Source organism: Xiphophorus couchianus, chromosome 18 (genome assembly GCF_001444195.1).
Source record: "Xiphophorus couchianus chromosome 18, X_couchianus-1.0, whole genome shotgun sequence".
Classification (NCBI taxonomy): Eukaryota; Metazoa; Chordata; class Actinopteri; order Cyprinodontiformes; family Poeciliidae; genus Xiphophorus; species Xiphophorus couchianus.
Window position 1 is genome coordinate 1,567,585 of NC_040245.1, and position 23,382 is coordinate 1,590,966.

General features: G+C 43.6%; 2 protein-coding genes and 1 long non-coding RNA gene across 8 annotated transcripts; 1 reads left to right on the top strand and 2 right to left on the bottom strand.

Annotated features, from left to right (window-relative positions):
- Nucleotides 1-547: 547 nt before the first annotated feature.
- On the bottom strand, nucleotides 548-4,078 carry rpl35a (ribosomal protein L35a). The gene is made up of 5 exons (XM_028045367.1): nucleotides 3,985-4,078; nucleotides 3,265-3,301; nucleotides 2,941-3,093; nucleotides 2,719-2,863; nucleotides 548-634 (listed from the first exon to the last, which is right to left on the bottom strand). Exons 2-5 carry the CDS (start codon nucleotides 3,273-3,275, stop codon nucleotides 611-613), a joined length of 333 nt encoding a protein of 110 aa, XP_027901168.1. The 5' UTR covers nucleotides 3,276-3,301; nucleotides 3,985-4,078; the 3' UTR covers nucleotides 548-610.
- A 1,188-nt stretch (nucleotides 4,079-5,266) lies between these two features.
- Nucleotides 5,267-7,740, top strand: LOC114161799 (uncharacterized). Its single transcript, XR_003599074.1, has 2 exons — nucleotides 5,267-5,966; nucleotides 6,008-7,740. It is a non-coding gene; the product is annotated as an uncharacterized LOC114161799 (long non-coding RNA).
- Nucleotides 7,741-10,917: 3,177 nt separating this feature from the next.
- lrch3 (leucine-rich repeats and calponin homology (CH) domain containing 3) lies at nucleotides 10,918-22,792 on the bottom strand. 6 transcript variants are annotated; one of them, XM_028045240.1, is made up of 20 exons: nucleotides 22,488-22,790; nucleotides 20,081-20,225; nucleotides 18,952-19,078; nucleotides 18,759-18,864; nucleotides 18,546-18,682; nucleotides 18,377-18,480; nucleotides 18,200-18,293; nucleotides 18,022-18,103; nucleotides 17,798-17,940; nucleotides 17,620-17,675; nucleotides 17,486-17,531; nucleotides 17,257-17,409; nucleotides 17,035-17,079; nucleotides 16,835-16,888; nucleotides 16,455-16,488; nucleotides 16,262-16,375; nucleotides 15,726-15,823; nucleotides 15,515-15,652; nucleotides 15,370-15,447; nucleotides 10,918-12,023 (listed from the first exon to the last, which is right to left on the bottom strand). In XM_028045240.1, exons 1-20 carry the CDS (start codon nucleotides 22,735-22,737, stop codon nucleotides 11,874-11,876), a joined length of 2,154 nt encoding a protein of 717 aa, XP_027901041.1. In that variant the 5' UTR covers nucleotides 22,738-22,790; the 3' UTR covers nucleotides 10,918-11,873. The 6 variants fall into 6 exon arrangements, with proteins under 6 accessions (XP_027901041.1, XP_027901040.1, XP_027901038.1 ...); XM_028045239.1 differs by lacking the exon at nucleotides 10,918-12,023 and adding an exon at nucleotides 13,053-14,731 and having other exon boundaries at nucleotides 17,035-17,076; nucleotides 22,488-22,792; XM_028045237.1 differs by lacking the exon at nucleotides 10,918-12,023 and adding an exon at nucleotides 13,053-14,731 and having other exon boundaries at nucleotides 22,488-22,791.
- Between the last annotated feature and the right edge of the window lie 590 nt (nucleotides 22,793-23,382).

The window sequence follows — 23,382 nt, forward strand, 5'->3', positions numbered from 1 at the left end:
AAAAAATGTATCCTAGAAAATGGAAAAAAGTAAACTTTAAGTTTAAAAAGTTGTTGGAATAAAATCTAGAAAAAACAAGAACATTTGAGTTTGAAAAGACAAAAAATAGCTAAAAACTCAGAAATTTGGAGAATCTAAAAAAATTAAGTCTTTTTCTCTGGCAAAATTTCAAACTCAGAAATATCCTTTTTTCTAAAAAGAAATCTATTAATCTAAAAATTTCTGAGGTTTTGGTAGAAATTCACTTTTTAATTTTTTTTATCTCTACAAACATAATTAAAGTAGATCTGTAGAGTGAAGTCCTTTCATTAATGTTTGAAAACCCAAAATGTGTCAGTATTTAGTGTTAATATTTTCTATATGAGAATATAAAAGAAACAGCCTTTATTGTCCCAAAGAGGAAATTCAGGTGTTCAACGTTCACAAAGTGGTAAAACATATAAAAAGATTAATAACATATTTTATAAGACTAACAGAAAATACTGAGCAGTTACTAGAAGTTGTGATGTGGAACCGAGTCGGACAAAAGAACAAAAACACACAGCAGTTTGGCGCTGATCAGTTTATTGATCCGTTTTTATCATTTCTGTACAAACATGATGGATCGTCTTCACACCCGAGACGGATACAGCATCTGCAAAGACAGGAAGAGACACCGTCAGAATAAAAGCACCGGGACTCCTTCACAATAAGAGAACACCAGATATTCTTGCTGTAACAGATCAGAACATGAAACCACAGTTCTGGTTCCAAAGAAGTAAAATCAGGATTTAAATGATCAAACTGAATTTATTTTAAAATATATATATAAAAACCAGAGATACACCGAAAGAAAAATCCGATATTGATTGATTTTAAATATTTCCTAAACTTCTGAGAAAAGCAGAAAATACAACAGGACAGAAATAATCACCTGTTAATATCGGCCGATCGTTATTGTGCATCTCTAATATATTTATTATTCAACAGATTAAGAATAATTTCTGGATGTTTTGGTAAATAAAGAAACTCCGTAGATATTGCAGCTTAAAGTTGGAGGTTTATTTATAAAATCAGAATCAGATGTTTGAAATTCTGGTAGAAAAAGAACAAGAGTTTTTTTGATTTTTTTTAATCTGAAGACTGAAGAATAATTAAATTCTGTTTCAGTCAAACATTGAACCATTAAAAGTCGAAACAGATTTTGACAAACAGATGCGAGTCCAATTTTTAGATTTTGGTTTCAAAAGATCCAGTTCTTTCTAGAGCAACACTGGGAGTCAAAGTGGCTGATTTTAAACTGATTACTGATCAATTATATTAATTACAAGTAGAAATTTAAGTTCAACATTTGTAGAACTATAACTGTTACCAGTAAGAAATTCGCTTCAGATTCCTTTAAATCTCTGATTTGTTCTCAGAACGGTGGGCTAACCTATTAAATGTTATAACAGTTTGCCATAGAGACTCTCCAGAACGTTTAAAACTGAGTTGAAGTGCTTTACCCACAATTCACTGCTGCATGTCATGTTTTGAATGTTGAGGTGGAAATATCGCAAAAAATATCAGTTTTTAAATGTAAAATAATGAAATGATTTGTTTTTCTGTGTGAAAACTACCAAATCTTGCTCTGCATTCAACAACTCAAAACAAAGACATCTGAACAGCTAAATATCTCAGCAATAATACAGACACTCTACATTCAAAATAGCACAAAAGCCAAAGCGGTGACCGGTCCGCCATGTTGGATGTTGTGGTTCTGAAGTTGCTGACTCAACAAACTCTCCTGTGTTTGCAGGTTTGTAACTCAGACTGAGTTCACACTCTACAGAAAAATCACAATTTCTGCATCTGGGAATCCTGAATCCACCGTCTGCATGTTGAAGAATTCTATGATTTTTTCTTTTTTGATTCAGAAAAGCCAGGCAGCTAAGCTAACCTCATACTGGTAAACTAAGTTACAAAATTTGATGAACAAACCGATTTTTGTTTAACTGATTGAATTTGATCCTGTATGGAACCTTAGAGAACAGTTATGAATAAACGTCTTTTTGTCTACAGTCTTTTTCTCTTTCAGTCGCATCATTGAAACAGAAACTATAAACAGCTTGAACAGAAAAATTTGTTTCTGGATCGAAACGTGAAAATCTGAATCAAATTGCTGCTGCGTTTCCACTTGAAATGTGCAGAAAACTGTCAATATTTTGATGTTGAAAAAACACGATTGCACAAAATTAAAATCACATCAATACATTTGTTCACACGATAAAACATTAAAAATCATGCTGATAATACAAAACAGTTTTTATCGTCGGGATTGTTAGAATTACTATTCTCTACAGTTTTTTCAATAAATATCAATCCATCTGAGAATATGTGATCAGTTCAGGGATATAAATCATATCTTGATGTGCCTGGTGGCCTAAAGAAGCTTGTTACACAGGAATGTTTTAAAGAGATGGTTTGTGTTTGTGGAGCTACGATTACCATGAAAGTCTTACAGTTAACTGAAAACAAATAGAAGTGACGATAAGAACTATTTATTATCGTTGTGACAATAAATCATGATGAAACTTTTAGTCCGTATGGCTCAGCTCTTCTGTGATGAATGTTAACGCTGCTGGTGTAGAGCGAGTTTTGGAACCACATCAACCCAACTAAGAAATGCCTGAACCAGACAGAAGTCTGATCAGAACCTGAGCAGAACCTCCAGGAAACCGCAGCAGCAGCAGAACTCACCACCCGGATTCGGTGTCCGATGGCCTTGGCCGGCAGGTTGCTGCTGAACTTGGCTCTGACCATGCCGCTGTTGCCGTGGGCGCGGGTCACCTTCCCCCAGATCACTCTGGTCTTGTTGGGCTTCCCGCCGGGCGTCACTGTGTTCCTGCACACACACACACACACACACAGTTTGAGCTGAGGCAGTGGTGGCTGCGTCATGATGCGGGCGGTGGCGCTCACTTCTTGGCCTTGTAGACGTAGGCGCAACGTTTGCCCAGGTAGAAGTCGACCTCATCCCGGCTGTAGCAGCCCTCCAGCTTCAGCAGCGCCGTGTGTTCGCGCTGGTTCCGCAGCCCACGCTTGTAGCCGGTGAAGATGGCCTTACTCCAAAGTCTGGGGGTCAGAGGTCAACGGCTCATTTAACACATCATTACCCACAAACACCAGTTCCTGAATTTCTTTTTAATTATTAAACTTAAGCAGAAAAATGAGGGAATCTGAGGATAAAAAGTTAAGTTTTCATTCAGCTCCTCCAGAAAAACGAGACAAGACCAGAGAACTCACCTTCCAGGCATCGTTTGTCCTCTTCAGGTGAGTTCACCTGTAAACACACAGATACATTACAGCAAATCACAAACATGAAGACACAGAGTCGTCTGATCTGAAAACCTCCAGAGGAACCCCAGATGTCCTGCAGCATCTCTGATCTGAAGCTAACGCTAAACCTCCCTCCGCTCTGGGCTGTTTTGACAGTTTATTCCGGGCTGCTTTGATTTGGAAACCGAGCTCGTTTCAAATGAGGATCCATTAGAACCGGAACTAACCAGAGATGAGTTCGGCTACTCATTTTCTAGCATTTATCCAGATTATAGCAGAATTGAACCCAACAGGACAAGCAGAAACGTGGGGTAGCTAAACGTCAGAGCGGATGGTAAGTCCTGGCCTTTACTGATTTATAACGAAGTTCGGCAGTACAGCTGAACGTTTGTGACACAAACAGACCCCGAATCTACTCTGAAGACCCGATACCCCTCCGCCTCGCTCAGAAGGTGGTTAATAGCTGCTTAGTCCCCCAGCAGCGGAGCGGCTGAGACGTAATCGGCTTCGCTAATTTCTGTTAGCTTTACTATCCGATTTAAATCTCCGCCATCGGAGATCACATCGCTGACATAATCACCCCGAATGAAAGAGGACAGTCTTCTCCCTCTAAACTAGTGAGTATTTAAATCAGGTAGGCCAATGTGTGGCTGATTTTCAGTTTTAATCGGACAGATACACACTTACCTGCGAACAGTCCACAAAGATGGAGGAAAAGGCAGGACCCAAGGCCTGCCGGGTAATCGCAGTCCAGGGAGCTGCCCATTAGGATGCCTGATCAAAATAACAAAAACACCTCTTTTAAAACAAAGAATTAAACATTTAAATGTTTAATATTAACTACTATCACCATTAATGAAAATAAAAACTAAATAATCAGCTGTGAAATTCTTACGTTCGTGTACATCATCGCGATTTTGCAGTTGTAGTAAAAGTTTTAATTTATCAGACTTAGTTTCTAATCTTCTCGGGGTGGTGGTTGGTTGGGGGCGTGTTGGGTGGTGTGCAGTTTACTTCTGGGCTGGCTATACATGTTTTCAAGAAGTTCTGGGAATATTTAGCAAATTATAAACAGGCTGGTATGTAGTCCAGAAAGAGCATAGCATGAATAGCTCCGGTTGTCTCTCCTCACCACTAGTGGGCACTGTGTTACAAGTTTCTGGGATCAATATATATTATTTAACATTACATATCAATGAGTTTGTATGTCGAAACCTTAATCTAGCTGCATATCAACTTTACTTAGCTAACTACAATTAAACAGTAAAAATTAGGCACATACATTTATTTACAGTATATGTTAAAAACATTTATTAGAGATCGTTTTTTGCTTCTCTGCTTCCGATTGGATGAAAACATACCACGTGACTATGTGCAAACGCGGATATTTGCCTTTTTCAGAACAGAAATTCTCGTGGGCATTTGTTATGTAACAAAACAGATCAGGTTGTATTTACTGCGAGGCAGCAAAGGCTTATATTACAAGTAAAAATGTTTACATCTCTATAAAACTGAAAAGAGATAAAAAGAAGGGAAAAGAAGTTTATTTAACTTTATTATTGTTCTATTTCTACAGAAGTGGATTAGACACAGACAAAAAAAATCAGAATTATTTTTTTCAGTCAGATTATTCTTGTGACCCAAAATAATCTGTATATTTCCAATATATCTCAGTTTTTATTTTACATTTGTGATCTATTTTATGTGATAGTTCAACATTGATTCTTCTCCCATTTTCAGATCTGCACTCAAACCCACCGCTTTAAGACCGCACTGTGAACTTTTAGTGTTTAGTGAACATTTTATTCATTTATTATTATTTTCATATGATGTGACAAGAACTATCTTTTATTGTGACATATCAGACAAGCAGAGTTAGAGTAACTAACTGGTTCCTGTTGTCTGCGAGGACCAACGTGCACATCAGAAAAAACAGGAAAAAACGTTAGAATAAAGGAGAGATGTTAGTATGATGGTTAGGGTCACAATGACATCCCCCTGAACCCGTCCAAGCCTAAACTCCCTCACCCAACAACAGCCCAGACAAGGTTAATCAAGCCTCGCTGTGTGTTATATAAGGCCAGTTAGGGATCTATGCCATTAAATTAAGGCTAAGGTAAAGTAGCTTCCTTCTGTAAAACACAAGGAGACTTCACATAATCCTAAATGAATGTATTAAGGTAAAAACGTAAGCACTGATACCCCGGGGTTAGGAACCTGTTGGTTGATTTAAACCTGTTGGTTTAAATCAACCGACAGGTTATAAGGTAGCCATGATCCATGAACCCAGGTAAAATGGTAAATCTAAGTAGAGATACACATCAAGCCTGAGGTCAGGGTTGGGGTAGGGGAAGGGTCAGAGTTAGATGTTCATGATTTTCCATTCATTTGCATGCCTTCCGCCCCGACCCCAATTATCCAGGAGGACCAACATGGACATCAGGCAGGCATTTGAATTGGGCCACTTGGGTCCAAACAGGACATTTGGGAAGATTTTGCAATTCCTGGTAATGCCTGATGGCAGCCTTGTCTTGAAGAGTAGAGTGACGTTCACCCCACATGAAGCTGGGGGCCAAATGGCATATGTGTAATGGGTGGGTCAATGTGGACAAGGTTCTGCTCTCTGCTGGGTTTGGACCACCTTATATTAGTAGTTCTGGCTCCTCCTGGTTCTCCAGACCCAGGGGGATTTTTGACAAAGTTCTGCCAGGTTCTGGACACCTTTTCCAAGGTACGCCTGGTTCCTGGTTCTCCCCTTGGTTCTCAGTTTACCAAGTTTCTGAGCACCAGGCCTAGAGTAACCCGCGACCATTAGGGGCCTCCTGGGTCGTCCTCAGTGTCCCGTTCAGTGCATGCCAAATGCCCCGTTTTATCCCTAAAGAACCCTTTTACTTCCTGTGACCAGAACTGATCTGTGCAGCGTTGATCAGGTCAGAACTGAAATGTTTAAAATCATACACACAAAAAAGGAGAAAAATCACATTAAAATATTTATTTTTTGTTTAAACTCTTCAAACAGTCGGATTCATCTTTTATACAGAAAAAAGTAAAAACATGTTTGTCCTTTAAAATGGTGGAATGTCCTTTAAAAACAGTGAGACTGCGTCACGTGACTGGTCACTGCTGCCGGACAGAAATTTGAATTCAATGTCTTTACAACGCCAAGTCACCTGTCCTCTGAGAAACCGAGCTGCTGATTTCCCCCGAGTTCAGTCTGACAGGCAGAACTCAGCCTGGCAGTCTAAACACAGGGTGCTACAGGGTAAAAACATGAGCTAAGTTTGTGCACAAACTGTGAGAAGTGTTTTTAGGTTAGTGTTTAGTGATGTCCCACTGCGCCTGAACGCAGCACGACCCCTCAGTAAACATGTTTTAAATTAAAAAGCTGCTTCCTGTTGTCTTCTTCTTCCTCCACTAAAACGAGCTCCATAAATAAATGTAGTGCGCTCGGAGCAGGATGAACCGCTACAGCAAACCAACAGTGACCTTTAACCTGCAGTGTCGCCATGGCAACAGACAGGCTTCAGCTTCGTATGTACAACATATCTACACATGTATATATATATATTTATATTTATATATATTTACAGGAGTTTTCTGAACACTAACTGCTCCGTTACAGGGTGAAAATCAGAACAACAGGAAATCCAAACAGCTGAATGTAAACGACAATAAAAACAAACATACATATATGTATAAACATGATTTCATCTGTTGGCCCCAGGATTGGCGGAAAGCCTGACAGTCAGAGTTCAGGGTTCAGTCAGAAAGATCAAAGCGACTTTGGATCTGATGGAGACGCCAGAAACAGAGCGAAAGAAAATAAAACATCAAAAATGGAGCCAGTCTTCATGCTCCACACTTAAACTGAGCAACGCCTAGCTCTCTGCTGATTGGTCGGCTTTCTACAGCCGGCCAATCAGAGGACAGAGACCAAGAAACGAGCCTGGAGAAACAAACTGGATTTTAAACAGAACTTCTGCTTTTCACAGCAACTTAAGGTATGAAGTTGAGTAAATAAAATAAAATAAGCCATTTTTTATAAGTAGCACTGTTATAATTTCATCTGAAGTAAAAAAATCATACAGAATAAATTCTGGCTTCTGTTTATTTCTTGTGTTTAATTTAACCAACATCTGGTCTGAAACTTGCTTATTGGCGTTTCTGTCAACTCGTTCACATACAGAGCACTTCACACTTAATCTGAGTCTGAGTCTGAGAGAAAAACTAGATTTAAAACCATATTTTAAATATGCGTCATGTGACCGGTCACTGCTGCAGGACAGAAACCTGAATTTCTGATATTATAGTATATCAAAGGTCTGTAGTGATCCAACATATCAAGCACAGCTTGTGTTCGCTATTGTAACATGAGTTTAGCTAACTGTGTAGCTAACAGCTAACTAACTTAGCCAGAGTTTTTGCTTTCCTAAATTTTGGCCTCTTATCAGTACAAATGGTTTACCAAAAGTAATTCAATCATCTACTGGACTTTAGGACATACAGTTTCCTGCTTTGTCTTCATCATTACCAGTTTTATTCCATTTTATGACAACTTATCAGCGCTAGACAGTTCGCTATTGAGTCAACCACGCTAACAGCTTAAGATAACTCATTTAGCAACTTAGCAAATGTCCATCAGAATTTTTGCTTTACTCACTGAAGCCATTTGGACCTATAAGCCACCTAAGCACAGTTCAACAGAATTCCAGCTAATGCTAGCCGAAGCTAATGATGTATGGTAGCAACAAACAAAGCTAAATTAAGAACTGCTGAGTCATCTCAGCAGTAATCAACATTATTGTGATACATTTAATGTAACTTAAATATTATAACAAACTTCGTCAGCAGTAGCTACTGATTAGTGTTAGCATCATTTTAGCATTTAGCTATCAAAGCTTCAGTCGTATATAGATAGCATGTTATCATAATGTCAGTTGTATACACAATTTTTTGAGTATTTTATTATTTTATAACTTAAGCTATTGTTTCAACTTAACTTATTGAAGTGCTTTCAAACTAAATCAGACAGTTTTTAGCTTTATTATCATCCTTAACCACAAGGTCATTTTAAAGTTCTATAGATACAAAAAGCATTGTATGGAAACAAAGTAGTCAATAAAACTTAGAAACAGCATTATGTGCAAAAAACAGCAAAGCCTGAAACTTTACTTATAGTTTCAGTTTTTAGGTTCAGTGCCTACAAACATGAATACGAAAAAAAACTGGAGTTTGGGAGAAAATTTGACCTTTAGTATTTCACCCAATATAGTCAAAACATATTCCCCGAAACTAAAATGAAAAACTGGCGTCTTTACGTTGACAGAGAGAAAAAAGAATATTTACATCTAATCAGTAAGATTTCAATGAAAGGTTTGCCAACTTCGTCAGCTTTCAGTGTTTCTGAGGATCCGCTCTCTATATGGGACTCGTTCGCTTTCCCACGACTTGCCTGGTTACATAAGACCTGTTTGGTTTCTCAAGACTCGCTTTCTTTCTCTGGCCTGTTTGTTCTCTTTCTTGGAACTAGCTGAGTTTTTCCAAGTCTTGTTCAATTTCTCTGGCCTACTCTCTTTCTTAAAACTTGCTTTCTTTCTCAGGACTAGATATGTTCCTTGAGACTCGTTCAGTTTCTAAAGACTCGTTTGATTCCTCCAGAATCGTTCGTTTTCCTAAGACTGGTTCAGTTTCTCTGGCCTATTTTCAGAGAAACTTCCTTCCTTTCTCTTAACTAGTTCAGTTCCCTTGCACCCGTTCAGTTTCCAAAGACTCTCTTCCTCTGGCTTACTCTTTTTTTTCAGGACTTGCTCCCTTTTTGGGGACTAGTTCAGTTCCTTGGGACTCGTTCAGTTTCTGATGTCTCGTTTACATTCTGTGGCCTATTCTCTTTCTCAGGACTCGTTCTGTTTTCCAAGTCTTGTCTGGTTACACCAGACCCGTTTGGTTTCTCAAGACTCGCTTTCTGTCTCTGGTCTGTTTGTTTTCTTTCTTTCTAGTTCAGTTTTTAAAGACTCCTTCAGTTTCTTGAGACTAGTTCAGTTTCTCTGTCATGTACTCCAGTGGTCCCCAACCTTTTTATTACCATGGACCGGTCAAGACTTGGTCATTTTGCTGCGACCCGGGACCGTCAGATAATGCTTCTGCATGTTGGTGTTCCAGCTAAAGCATTGGTTTTTTTTGCCCCGATTTTCCCTTTACGACAATCTTACAACGTCCTGCAGTGAGTGGTGTGTTGAATACGCCCGAACTAAAATCGTTCGTATTCAACATTGTCTCGGCCCGATTATCTCAGCCTGTGATGATTTTACTGACTGGGAGCGAAACGCAGCCTGTTGAATGTGACAGGTAGCCAATCAGAAAGCGCGATGACGTAAGAACGGCGGGGAATCCCAGACAGTTGTCATGGCAACTGAGAGTCCGGTGGACATCAGAGGTGATATGTGGAAATGTTTATTACTATATGTAAAGGTCATTTTTATATATGTTTATTATATGTGGTTATGATTATTCAGTTAAAAATGTTAACTATGAAAAAACACGACTCACCTCCAAATCATAGAGCAGCAAATAGAGCAGCTGCTCCGCCATCTTTTATCAAACTCCTTTTCTTTTTGTTTTGCCTTTTATCGCTTAAAATGAGCCACAAACTGTCACTGCTGCTTCTACATCGTCATCCTGTTTGATTATTCTAAATTTATGTCTGCTATGTTGGGGGTTTTACTGGGGTTTTACACGGATCCACAGAACCGTGAGTGGAATCGGTTCTGTGGCGTGTTGCTCCTGATCGAATCTGTTGGACTTTTATCGGCTCTGTGGTCACAGAGGTTTGGAAAATCGGCCCACAATCCTTAAATGGTGTGAACCAGACCTAAAACTCACAAGCTCCTCTCCTCTCGTCTCTCCACTGCCCTAACGCTCTCTGACTCTGGTCGCTATGGTAACGTTTATATATCCCTTCAAAATAAGATACAGATGCGCCACAAAAACGAACATTTTACTTTTGTGAAAACTTTAACTCAGGATAACGACTAATGGAGCCCTGAGCTTGTTTCTCTGCAACCAGACGGTCCATCTGGGAGAGATGAGAGACGATGAGACCGGAAGTGTTGCTGATGCTCCGGGTTCTTGGTCTCTAGTGGAGAAGCAGCTTGAAGCTTCATTTCCTCATTAACATCCGGTCACCATATCATGCAGAGCTTGGACTGTGGGAATCACCTGCCGGGATAAATCCATCCTCCTGTCTCTTCTCTGGGCCTTTTCCCTTCACAAAGAAACTTTACAAACAATCTGATCCGTTTCTGACTCATTTTGCTGCTTGTGGCTCCATGTTGGCGGCAAGACGGAACCGAGAGAGTCCGGTTAAAGGATTTTCAAAATAAAAGATCCTCCAGACTCACATAATACATAAAACGAAAATATTTAATTGCTTCTTACGCGGCCCGGTACCAATTGGTCCACAGACTTGGGGACCACTGATGTACTCTATCTCAAGACTTGTTTCCTTTCTCAGGACTAGTTCCCTTCCTTGAGACTCGTAGTTTCCAAAGACTAGTCTAGTTACTCAAGACTCATTCAGTTGCCCAAAGCTGTTCCAGTTTCTGAAGACTTGTTTAGTTTCTCGAGACTCATTCAGACGATGAATCATAAACTAGTTTCTAAAGACTAGTTAAGTTCTTCAGGACTCTGCAGTTTCTCAAAACTATTTTGGTTTCTGAAGAATTATTTGGTTTATCGAGACTCATTTATTTTCTAAAGACTCGTTCAGTTTCTAAAGACTCGTTCAGTTCAGTCGTGACGGTTTGATCTCAGCTCTTTGTGTCTCCATCAGATCCACATGCAGCTTCCAGCAGGTTACCGGTCCTGCACCAGTAGGAAAGCCCCGTGTACTGGGATCAGTACTGGGATCAGTGAGAATGCCTCAAACATCCAGAGAAAAACACTCACCTGCCAGAAGTCTGTATGGACGCTGTATGGAAGCCCATTTGAGCAAAAATTAAATCAACCAGCAAGGTAAAAGCTAAAATCAAAAAGTATGGTAAATCAGTGTAAAATGTAACTTTTCACACAAAAGTAAATCGTTTTTAAATGTATTTTTACAGTTCAATTGGTATGTACTTTAGATTAATTTAAAGGATTGAGAGAAAATTTTTAAAATAAAATTTTCCACTCACTTTATAAAAAATATTCCCACAAAAAAGCAAAACAATCAGATGTTCCACAAGAACAAAATGGTCAAAAACTCTCTGCCTGAGTTTGATTTTTCCCAACCAATAGTCTAAAAACGTTTTAGAGTTTAAAAAATATCGTTTATGCGTTTTTCCTCCAGTCAAAGCAGTAAAACCTGCTGTTACCATGGAAACTCAGACATTAGTGTTGATCTGGATCAATCAGCACAATCAAACATTATCGACGTTTTCATTTATAACTCCTGATTTTAACTTCCTGGCACTGATGGGCTTCCATACGCCACACAGCTTCCTGAACGGCGTCACAACGACTCGTTTCTGGCTGTGGGAACTCGGCGAGCTCTGATTGGTTGTTACAGGAGGCCGACTGAGCACGTGCAACGGCAGCGGCTAGATGATGACGGAGGGCCCAGGTGGCGTTGCCATCGTCGTGGAGACGGACTGCTTGGGTGGAGCCAGGTCCAGCAGCGCGCTGACCGTCCCGGCCACCTGGGGGAGCCCTCGCTCCTCCAGTATGTGGAGCGGAAGACACAACTTAGTCTGCACAGACAAACACCACAGAAGAAGAGCAGACAGCGACGGGCGGGGCGTCAACAGAAAGGTGGGTCAAACGATGACAACTTAAATTAAGGAACAAAACAACCGTAACCATGGCAACTCAGGAAAAAGAAGCAGGAAGAACAGGAAGTGATGTGGGATGGAGGGAAGGAGTGCTGCTGCTGAGCACTGCCAGTCAGCAGTCTAAAGGACTGTCGTTTTCTCTCGCTCACAAGTAGGGCTGCAATAGAGATACGAATCTTTCAGCGTCCGGCGATTTGATTCTGAAACGATTTTTATTTCAGAAACCATTTTGTTTCTGGGATTCACTTTACGTTTTGGACACAAGACGAAAAGACAAATAAAAAATTTATTAAAAAAATTCTAAGGCTCCATTTCTGCATAAATATCTGTAACTTCATTCACCAGTATTAGGTTAGCTTAGCTGCCTGGCTTTTTCTTTAAAAAAAAAAAACAATTCAAAATATAATTTTAAGCAGAATTAAAATCGATTCAAATCGACCAACATCAATTTCTGAGAGTTCTGAATCGATTCTGAATCGATTCTGAATCGAGTAGTAATTAAGATTCTTTACAGAATTAATTTTTTTCTGCAATTCTAAGATGCAACTTGCAGATTTTTCATTTAATCGCTTATGTCTTAGAAATACATAAAAACAGAATAAATATATTTATTTGAGGGTTTTTTTTACCGAATCTGAACCAGGTGGAGCTAAATCTGCTACTGAAGGATTTCTGGGTGCAAAATAATAACAGACAATGGTTGTTTTTTCTATCTTAGATGTACAACGTTAATATTTGTTGTAAAGTTTTGACTTCATTGCAGCTCTAAGTGTGTTGTTCTTTCAGCAAATGGTATTTTTTGTTGAGTCTGTATTCTGCAGTTAACGATTAATCAATTATCAACTAGCTGGCTCATCTCAATTAATCTGATTAATCGTTTCAGGAGGAGAAAAGCTTGGAAGTATTTCTGCTAACTCAGGTGAGCTCAGGGGAAAAAATGAGTCAAAATGTTTTTCTGGACTTTATTTAGATAATCGAGAGGAAAAATCCAAACCGATCCGAGGTTAAAAACACATCATCATCATCATCATCATCATCATCATCACTCTTCATCTTATAAAAAGGGGAACGGTCATGGGGTGTGACCTCATCCTGACCTCACAGCAGCAGCAGAACATAATGGTTACCATGGAGACGACTCCCAGAGTCCCGGACTCGGTTCTGTTCTGGTCCTGACCCGCTTCACGCGGTCAGAACGGTAAAAAACACTGACAGGCAGGCGGACGTAAGGCACGAGGGGGCGGAGCTTCAGCAGGCAGGAAACGGACCAAACGGACAGGAAGTTCTGCCTCTAGCTGAGGCATGATCCTCTACGACTCGGCGAACAACGGCAAAGACACGTTACGGCTTATCCTCAGGTCCACGAAATCCCAGTTCAAGCCAAAAAAAGTCCTGGTACAAGTCCCAGAAAAGTCAGAGTCCAAGTCCAAATGTCCCAGTGCAGTCAGAGGTCTGAAACTAACCTAACAAATCCCAGTCAAACCCACAGAATCTGGGCTGCGTCCAAAATGTTTGTGCCGAGTCCACAAGTCCCATAACCATCCCCAGTTCAGGTCCACAAGTCCCAGTCCAGATTCTAATGCTGCGTTCAGACCAAACGCGACTCGATGCGCACACATGGATGCACGTCTATGGTGCGCTGCCGGGCGTGTAGCACGTCAATCAGAGAGACTGAGCTATGTGACGTATTGACCTGTAGTTGGTGTCCTGTCAGGATGTGGAGGCCCCGACGCTAATTAGAAGGCTAATTCTAGCTAGCAAAGATGGCAGATATGGTTGTGTCCTCCATCTATGTCGCCATCAGAACACAACAGACAACAGACGATTCTGATGCGTCCAACTTGAGGCGCTGGCTACGTTTTGGCAAAACAGTTTGGTCTGAGCGCAGCATTAGCTAGGCTACGTTCACAGAGCAGGCAAACGCGACCCAAATCCAATTTTTTTCATTTCATATCCGACTTTGTCCACAGCAGTCTGAACAGAAAAAAATATATAATCTGTCACTTTCATATGTACATGAGAACAAATATTTCTGCCGTGACAAAACGTAACACCTGTGATTAACATGTTTCAGGCCGACTTGGTTTTTTAAAATGGGTTTAACAAGTTTTATGGCCTTAATCTCAACTACATTAATTTAAGACATTTTAAGGATGCATGGACGCCCTGCGGATCAGCCCTGCAGAGGCCTGGTACCGACCGGTTGATTTGAAGGATGTTAGATCTGGACTGGACTTGGACGACCCTTCACTAGAGGTACCGACCATCCCAACTGGACCCGGCGTTCTCCAGAGGAGAGGGAACCTGCAGCTGTGCTTGTTCATGAAGTATTCCACGTTTCTGTGCGTCAGGAACGGTGTGGCTACAGCGGGAGACGACAGCTAAACGGACCGAACCCGACGGAGGTCCTGTAGAGGTTCCAGTGGGGTCTAAGCGTGCGGCGCCAGGTGAACATAGATGGCGCAGAGAGCCGACATGACAGACAGGTAAAACAGGGCAAAGCCGGCCATCTGGACCTGGAGGGAGGGGCTAAGAGTGGGCGGGGCCATTGAGAGCAACACCTGCAGCGTCCCGTAAACCCCGCCCCCTTTCCCCTCCAGAACGTCGCCCACCGAGCAGAGGCGGTCCTGAGTGTGTGGGTGTGATGGACACGGTGGAGGATAAAAACGAGGAAGGAGTGAAACAGGAAGCAAAATGGAAGACGGGAAGATGAAGAGAAGAAAGGCAGCTGTTAGTTTAGAAAGAGGAGAAGAAGAAGAAACTTCATCAGATGGTTCAGACTGAATCCAAACGTCTGAACAGCAACTTCTGTTACAACAATCAGTTTAAAGGCTCATCTCATCTTGAGCAGGAAGTCAACAGCCAGATCGCTGAGAGGACAGTTGCTGTTTGTGAGCATAAAGTTTCTGATTTACAACGAGCCTCTCTGAACTATCAAACTATTAGCTACTTAGCCAAACTTGAAATCAGCAGTTCAGGCTTTTTAAAAATCTGTGATTGGCCAGAAAACGGCAATCGGTGAACTGCTAGGAATTATCCAGAAGGAATTTTATTTTTTTTTATTTGTCTTTAGTTGTTGTTGCCCACTGTGGTGAATTACAGACAGAATGGCTCAACACAGGAAGCTTTTAAGCTCCTGGTTGGGGTGCCAGTCTGTTAGGTATCTAAACGCTGATGTATTGGTGTTGAAGTTTAGCTCGTCCTCCCTGCAGTCTGCAGTCTGACTGAGTTGGATTCAGCCTCCGTCTCCTAGGTGTGTGTTTACCTGTGGGACTCCGATCCTGCGACACGCCTCCAGGAAATTCTCCACGTTGCGGCGACACTTGGCCATGGTGAGCTTAGGCTGCAGAGAGAGGTCAGCGGAGGTCAGCTGGGGTGACAGCATCAACTGACCAATCAGAGACACTCACCACAGCGGGGGACGGGACGTGGATGCTGGGGACGGAGCGCGGCCTCACGTGATTGGCCAGGTGGCACAGCACCACGCCGTCCGTCAGGGCGGCGCCCAGGTCGCTCGGCAGCGCCACCTTCAGCCGGGCCTCGATGTTCTGGGCGGGAGGAGAGAGTCGGTGAGCAGACCAATCACAGGGCAGTAGAGGCGGAGGAGGCGGAGCTACGTACCTTCCTGAGCTGCTCCACCAGCGCTGCGTCTTCACCCACCAGAGGAGGAGCAGCAGGAGCTTCCTCCTTGGGTTGAGGCAGCGCAGAAACAGCGTCCCCTGCAGGGCAGAGAGGGAACAGTCACACTCCAGCTACAAATGTTTTCCGTACCTCCAGAACCAATCTGGTATTCTACTGGAACCAAAACTTCATCATCTGCTCCACTTCCAGCTGCTGTGGTTCTCTTCCTCTCTGCTCTGAGTCAAACCAACCTGTTCCTCTCCTGGCCTGTGGGGGCGCTGCACCAAGAACCACTGAAGGAAACGACACAAAAACCTCTGAAGACACTGAGAGCAACTTCCTTCTTCACCAGATGGAAACAAGATGGAGGCGTCACATTTTAGCGGTTGGAGGATTTCTCTTTAGTCTTTGGCTAAAGACCAGGAGCCATTTCTCCTGCTAGCGCTAGGCTAACACGTTTGTTTTGGTTTTATTTACCCAGAAGGCCTTGCGCTGACATTCACATATCCATTCAAACATCACAGGTGAAAACACACCTTTTCTCTTCTCATCCCTCTGACTGAGGCGATACAGGAAGCTCTCCGGTCGCAGGCCAGATGTCCGACTGGTAGCCCCGCCTCCTGAGCAAGGGTACGAAGGCGACTGATTGGCTGAGAGGAAACAGAAGGTTCAGAGTGGGAGGAGCTGTAGGTGAGGTTAGGGCAGTATTCAGATTGGTCTTGCTCTTACCTGTAGGAGACAAGGTGGCTCTGTCCTCCCCCTGCTGAGAAGACAAAACACAGGACGGTTACATACCTGGACACACCTGAGAACTTCCAGAGCTGTGAGAGCGAAACCATTAGAGCAGGAAGTGACAGAGAGGAAACCAGTAGGAAACAGGAAGCTATCACCAATTCAAATCAACATGCAAAGACAGAAGGACAGAGGTCAGGTCAGGGATCAGAGGTCAGAAACCAAAAGGAAGAAGTTTTCTTTCATCTTTGGACCAGAAACCAACAGAGAGGAATCTGTGATGTCACATGCAGAAAACCCACTGATCCCTTTGCATGCTTTTATTTTGAAAACCGTTAATGAGATGCAAGCTTGTGGGTGGAGCTCCAAGCTCTTACCATGATGAGGGCAGAGTCATCTGTGTGGGTGGAGCGCCTGGAGGGGTAGACGTTCTGACAACAAACACCAGACACACATCAACAGACATAAAGGGGCGTGTCCTAAACACAGGGGCGGGGCTACGGCTCTGTGCCGTCCAATCAACACGAAGAAGAAGAGGGTCTGCAGGTAAATGAGTAAGAAATGAAGACTGACTCACCTCAGGTTCTGGACTGCACTTGGACGGACTTTGAGCTGCTTTCTGCTGCAAAACAACAGCAGGACCAGTTAGAGACGCCCCCTGCTGGTTAAACTGGTACTGCAGAAACTACTGGAAAACTGGCAACAAAATGGTTAATCTGGTCTATGACCTTTTAAAATAGAGACCGGTTAAAAAAGTGATCAACTGGTTAAACTGGTGTCTGAATGCCTGGTTATGTACCTTGGAGTAGCTGGTGACGCTGTCTCTCTGGAGAGAACGGTTCTTCTGCCGCTCTTCGTCGTACCTCAGAGCGGCGAGCTGAGCCTCCCTTCTCATCCTCTCCACACCTCCAAAACCAGTACCGGAAACAGAACCATAACCAGAACCAGCTCTCTGGAAAAACACGGATAAGAACATGAGGAGCCAGTTTGTCGCTGACGCTTCTTGTCAGACGGCTCCGTCATCATACCTGACTCTGGGAGCTCGAAGACGCTGACACGCCGTCAGCCATGTTTCTGGGAGAGACAGAAAGTCAGACAGGAAGTGAGACAGGAAGTGAGGACACACAGGTTGACGTGGTCGGGGCTAGATGTTTTTATTAACCTGCTGTGTCTCTTCATGTCTTCCGCCCGAGCCAAGCTGTTCTTCACTGGGGAACCCTGAAGACATGAACAGGAAATCAGAGCTTTTCGAAATAAGATCCGTCCTGCTTAGGTCAACGACGTTTCCTGATTGACTCAGGCTGAATCAAAGCCTCCAGCACGAGGGGGCGGAGCCTCACCTCCCTGGTGATGCGTCTCTCGATGTATGCCATGAACTGAGAGCTGAGGCTGCTCCGGTCTGCTCCTCCTGAACGGCGCTTCCCCTCCTCTTCCTCCTCCACACAGCTGTCAATGAAGTCTATCTGCTCCAGCTCCCCATCTGCTGGGGACAGAGGAGGAAGTGAGGAGGAAAAGAGGAGGAAGTGAGGAGGTGACAGTCTGTGGGCGGCTGAGCGAGTCTCACATGTCCCGTTGGGCAGCACATGTCCTCCTGGTCCGGCTCGCCTCTGGTCTCTGACCGGCAGCTCTGACGGTTCCTCTGAAACCTGGAACAGAAGACGAGGTTCTGTTAATGTCCCTGCAGGACGGACCGGAGCTCCGGATCAGAACCGGCCGGATCGGCTCCGGCAGTACGGTCTGACCTCGTTGCCCAGCCACCGCTTGTCTCCACTGTCCACGCTGTTGAAGCCCGAGTCCAGCGCGCCATACGGTCGCCCTGGATACGCCTCGTCAACACTGCCGGGACACAGCTGCAGTCAGTCATGAGGCTTTTATTCTGAAGGAGCAGCATTATAGTGCGTGTGTGTGTGGGGTCAGACCAGGAGGTCAGAGGTCTCCTGTCGAACTCGGGCAGCTCCGGCGTGGTCTTACTGGCCTCCAGGTTCAGGAACTTGAAGATGTGGACCTTCCCCTTGATGCAGATCTGCAGGACAGAACGGTGTTAGGCTCAGCCGCAGAGCAGCAGCTGTGATGTCACTTCCTGCGTACCTGTGCGGGCGGGCTCTGCAGCGGATTGTTGTCCAGGACGATGGCCTGCAGCTGAGTCAGGCCGCGGTAGCAGACGGGAATGGAGGTCACTTTGTTGCAGGAGAAGTCGAGGCGCACCAGAGGAAGCTCAGCCAGCTCTGAAAGGAGTCACATGGTTCTGATCCGGTTCTGGTTTCTCTCCCGGCTGGTCCGGGCGTGTCTGAGTGAGTTTACCTGAAGGGAGTCGGACCAGGTGATTTCTCCGGATGTTCAGGTCTCTCAGAGCCTCCAGCTGACCCACTTGGGACGGTAACGTCCGGATCTCGTTACAGCTCACATCCTGCCGCACCCGACAGCAAGAGATCAGAACCGAACAAAAGTTCTGATCAATAACGGGTCTGATCAGCCCATCAGGAACCGTACTCACCAGCTCGGTGAGGTGTCTCAGCTGGCCCAATTCCTCTGGCAGAGAAACCAGTTTGTTGTTGGAGGCAATCAGAACCTTGAGAGGAAGGCTGCAGACGACGGCCGGCAGGATGGACAGCTGGTTCCGACTAGAGGAGGACGGACAGACAGACGGGTCAGCAGAGGTGGAGGCCACTCTACCGCTAATGGCAAAGCTAAGTTTTAACTTAGCATTTTGCTAACTTTGAAAGTTATTAGTGCATTTATCTTCCTCTAAATACATTTGTCCAGATGAATTCTAAAGCAGTAAGTTAAAAATAAACAGCAGGGCTAACTTTTAGCCCACCGTTTTGCCGCTTTCCAGATCAATTCCCAAGTGCTAAACTTAAAATGATTTCTGTTAATAATAATAAAGCTAGTTTTTTACTTTTTTGGAAACTTTGGCTGCATTTAACTTCTCCTGTGTACAGTTTTCCAGATGAATTCTGAAGTGTTAATAATAGTGAGGCTAATTTAGAAAAGGTTTAGCAACCTTAGCTTTTCTAAATTAAATTTTCTGGATAAATTCTAAAATGTTAAACTTTATGGTGAAGTTTTGCCAACTTTGAAAAAATTTAACACACTTAGCTTCTTCTAAATTAAATTTAGAGGAATTTAAATGATAAGCATAAAATTAGCTGTGGTAACAATACCAGAGCTAGTTTTTAACTTAGCCCTTTACTAACTCTTTACTAACCCAGATAAATCCTAAAGTACTAATTTATTTCATTTCTCTTATTAGCTTATTTTACAGAGACAATGCATACAAACATAGAACACAAAAAAATGGCAACTGATGCGTTGCATCAAGAGTAGCTGCATCAGCTAATCCGCAATTCTGCTTAGTTCACCATTAAACATTAAAGTTCAACATTATTGATGAAGTTTTGCTTATGAATTCTTCAAGTAATTAGATGTTTATATTCATGCTCTTATTTTGAAGTCTGTTCATACATCAGTTCCATTTCCTATCTTCCAATTCTCTACAGCCTTACAGATGAAGACAATGGGATAAAACATCAAACTTTACAATACATGTAAAGTCCTCAGTTTGTATAGAAGTAGGTGGACGTTTGTGTGTGTGTACATTCTGCTGTGTGTGTGTGTGTGACCTGAGGTTCAGGTGCGTCAGGGCCTGCAGGTTCACCAGGCCGTCCGGCAGAGACCTCAGGCAGTTCTGGTACAGGTTCAGATACTCCAGAGACACGAAGAGGCAAACCTCCAGAGGAAGCTCCGACAGCCGGTTCCGGGACAGATCTGGACACACACACAGATCAGTTAGACTCTGGTTCTGGTGATTAATCATCAGATGGTTCTGGTTCTCTGACTCCATATTTGAAGTGATTCTGCTGAATCACCCGGACTCCTCCCTGCTGCCGTTGTTCTCCTCCCAAAGTCCCCGCTGACTCCACTGCCAGCGACACGATGCAGAGCCGACCCACAAACGCTATATTTATCAGAGCAGCTGTGAGGAAGCACTCATCACCATGGTAACCCCAGCTTCCTTGTTTGTAACAGCAGCTGGTGATGCTCATCAATCCACCATCACAAACAGGAAGTGGTTCGTTGGGGGACTTCCTGTTTGTTTGTTTGCCACCAGGCCCTCGGCTCAGATTCTGGGAGAGATGGAGCTGCAGCCGGGAGTTCTGGGTAACGTAGTTTGAGCTGTTGAGGGAGAGGGGTGAGCCACAGACCAAAACCACAAAGTTGGATTTCAGTTTGATCTGGCAGGAACCACAGAGAGAGAAGCTGCTATCAGAGCGGTTCTGAAGGTGATCAGTGCCCCTGTTAGCGGAGAGCGATCTGAGCGCGCTCAGTTAACGGAGAGCGATCTGAGCGCGCTCAGTTAACGGAGAGCGATCTGAGCGCGCTCAGTTAACGGAGAGCAATCTGAGCGCGCTCAGTTAACGGAGAGCGATCTGAGCGTGCTCTGTTAGTCGGTCACCAGGTGCTCCTGTTTACAGCAGGGACAGAACCCGAGGCAGAACCTCCTTCAGGCAACCAGTGTGTTCAGCATCGGTTACCATGGTAACCCAACAGTCTAACGTTAGATGGACCATAGATGGTAGATAAGGCTTTAAATTGATCAATCTGGCCTGTTTGGAAACACTTCATTCATCCTAAAGGAAAGCTAAATGTTGTGGAATCATACAAGTATCTTCAAAGAGTCATTGTGGGCATTAAGAAACTCTAGCAGCAGTCAAGTTTGCAGCAAATCTGAAGAGGCCTCTGACTGAAGATAGTAATAACATGCTAGTAGCTCCATATCAGGGCAGTAGAGATGATCTCTTCTGGGATTTTGGGTTGTAGTTCAGGTGTTACCTCAGAATTCTGAGATGCTAATCAGCCGCTCCTGTTTGTGAAAGCAACGCCTTGTTGCCATGGTTACCATTATATCAACTGTCAGAGAGTATTAAAAGTAAGATCAAAAATCTTTCCAGCTGCACACAGTCAAAAACCAGACTCAACAGAAAACACGATGAATAAAATAAAAAAAAGAAGAAATGAAGCAGTGCAGATGATGGAGTTCCTGCTGAGTATCCTCCTCCATCACAGTCTGACACAAACAAAGGGAGCCTACATCTGCTCTCCGTTATGCCCCTCCCCGACCACACTGAACCCCAAAATAAGCACATTGTAATCAATCTTCCTGTATTTTTACCTACAATTTCATCATCTTTTGCTTTGTTTTCTCCCCATCTGTCCCATCTCCAGTGGAGCCTCATAGATCACACTACATGTGTATAAATTATTAAAATAAATCATAATTTGGTTAATCTGTGTTATGCCTGATCAATAATCGGCTGATTTGGCTCTTTTAGGGGGGCGCTTGTTTCCTGGTCCACACCGTCCCAAAGGGGCGGAGCCAGCAGTAGGCGTTCAAATCAAAACAACAAAGCCACACAGGTGTGTCTTCACCTTTCCTACAGGGTCTGATCCGAACCGAACCTCGGACCAGCTGAATCACCAGAGACTGCAGAATAAAACCGGCTGTTTGTGTTTAACCGGACCGCACCAGTGTGCTGTCATCATCTGTTACCCCTGATAAACAGTTCGTCCCTCGGCCTCACCTTCATGAGAAACCAGCCTGAAGCAGAGCAGGTTTATAACGAGTTAAAATGATAACAGTCATAATACCAGCGTCATGCGGCCAGTGTTAACTGGGAATACTGGTAACCAGTGCTAAGCAGAGGTTCCTCCATGAAGGAGATCATTTTAAACTTTGACCCTGTTGGAAAATATAACCAAACATCCCCTTTTCTGTCTGATCTGAGCGGTTAGCGACCAAAGAGCGTGTGTCGCCGTTGAAAGAAGAGGAAGCCGGACCTCATGTAGCCGGGGCTCGCAGTTTGTCACAACACCGGCCCTCACTGTTTTCCATCCTCCTCCTCTGGAATTGGAAGATGGATTCAACTTTTCCCCCGTTAAGATCCCTAAAACACCCCTCTTAACCACCTCGCCACTCCCAACAGAGCTCGGACTCTATGGTTCTGCTGGCCGCTTTTGGACCTCACTTACCGGCCCGGACGGTGTCGGTCAGGTCGTGGTTGGCGGCGCTCCGGGGAAACTCCTTCAGCTTCCTGCCGCTGAGGTTCAGACAGCCGCTAACCGACGCTTCTTCCAGCGCCCGGTCCAGGGAGCGGTTCCAGGACGCTGGGCCCGCCTGGCCCAGTCCATTAGAGTTTCCCAGGATAGCATTGCCACCGGCTCCGACCGTGAAGTTGAGTCCGGTGCTTTCCGCAGACCCCAGTAACACCGAGGCCGCCATTACACGCTCCGGCTGTTAGCCCCCAATGCTAACCGCTGCTGTGGAGAGGAGCATGCGCAGTGCGGCGCGAGGAGGAAGCGCAAAACTGACCAGAAACACTGCTTCTAGTACTACATAGTACTGCTGTATATTAATGCATTATTACATAGTGACTACACGTATAGCCTTATACTTACAGAGTACTATACTGCCACAGTACTATTGACTGACCCCAAATACTTCTATACTCTAATAGCAATTTGGTATTTAAGACTTATTACAATTATTGTAATAACTCTTACATATTCTACAGACACAAATATAGTACTACAGACCAATCATGATACTTCCGTAAATTACAGCGTTGCTACAGAGTGACTAAAAATGCTGTACACTAACAGGCAAAGCACATATGCTATAGTATATTCCTACTAATACAGCCACAATACTGTAGTTTGACCCCAAATACAGTCATATACTAATACTACTAGAGTGCTGCACACTCATAAATATTTCTTTGTGCTGCTATTAATATTACTGATACAAAATACCATTATACTGCTTTATAATATTACAGTAGTACAAAATGATTATAAACATGACTGTGTACTACTGCTAACACTAACACAATCCTACAGGCTGACTGTAATATTACTGCAGTGCTAC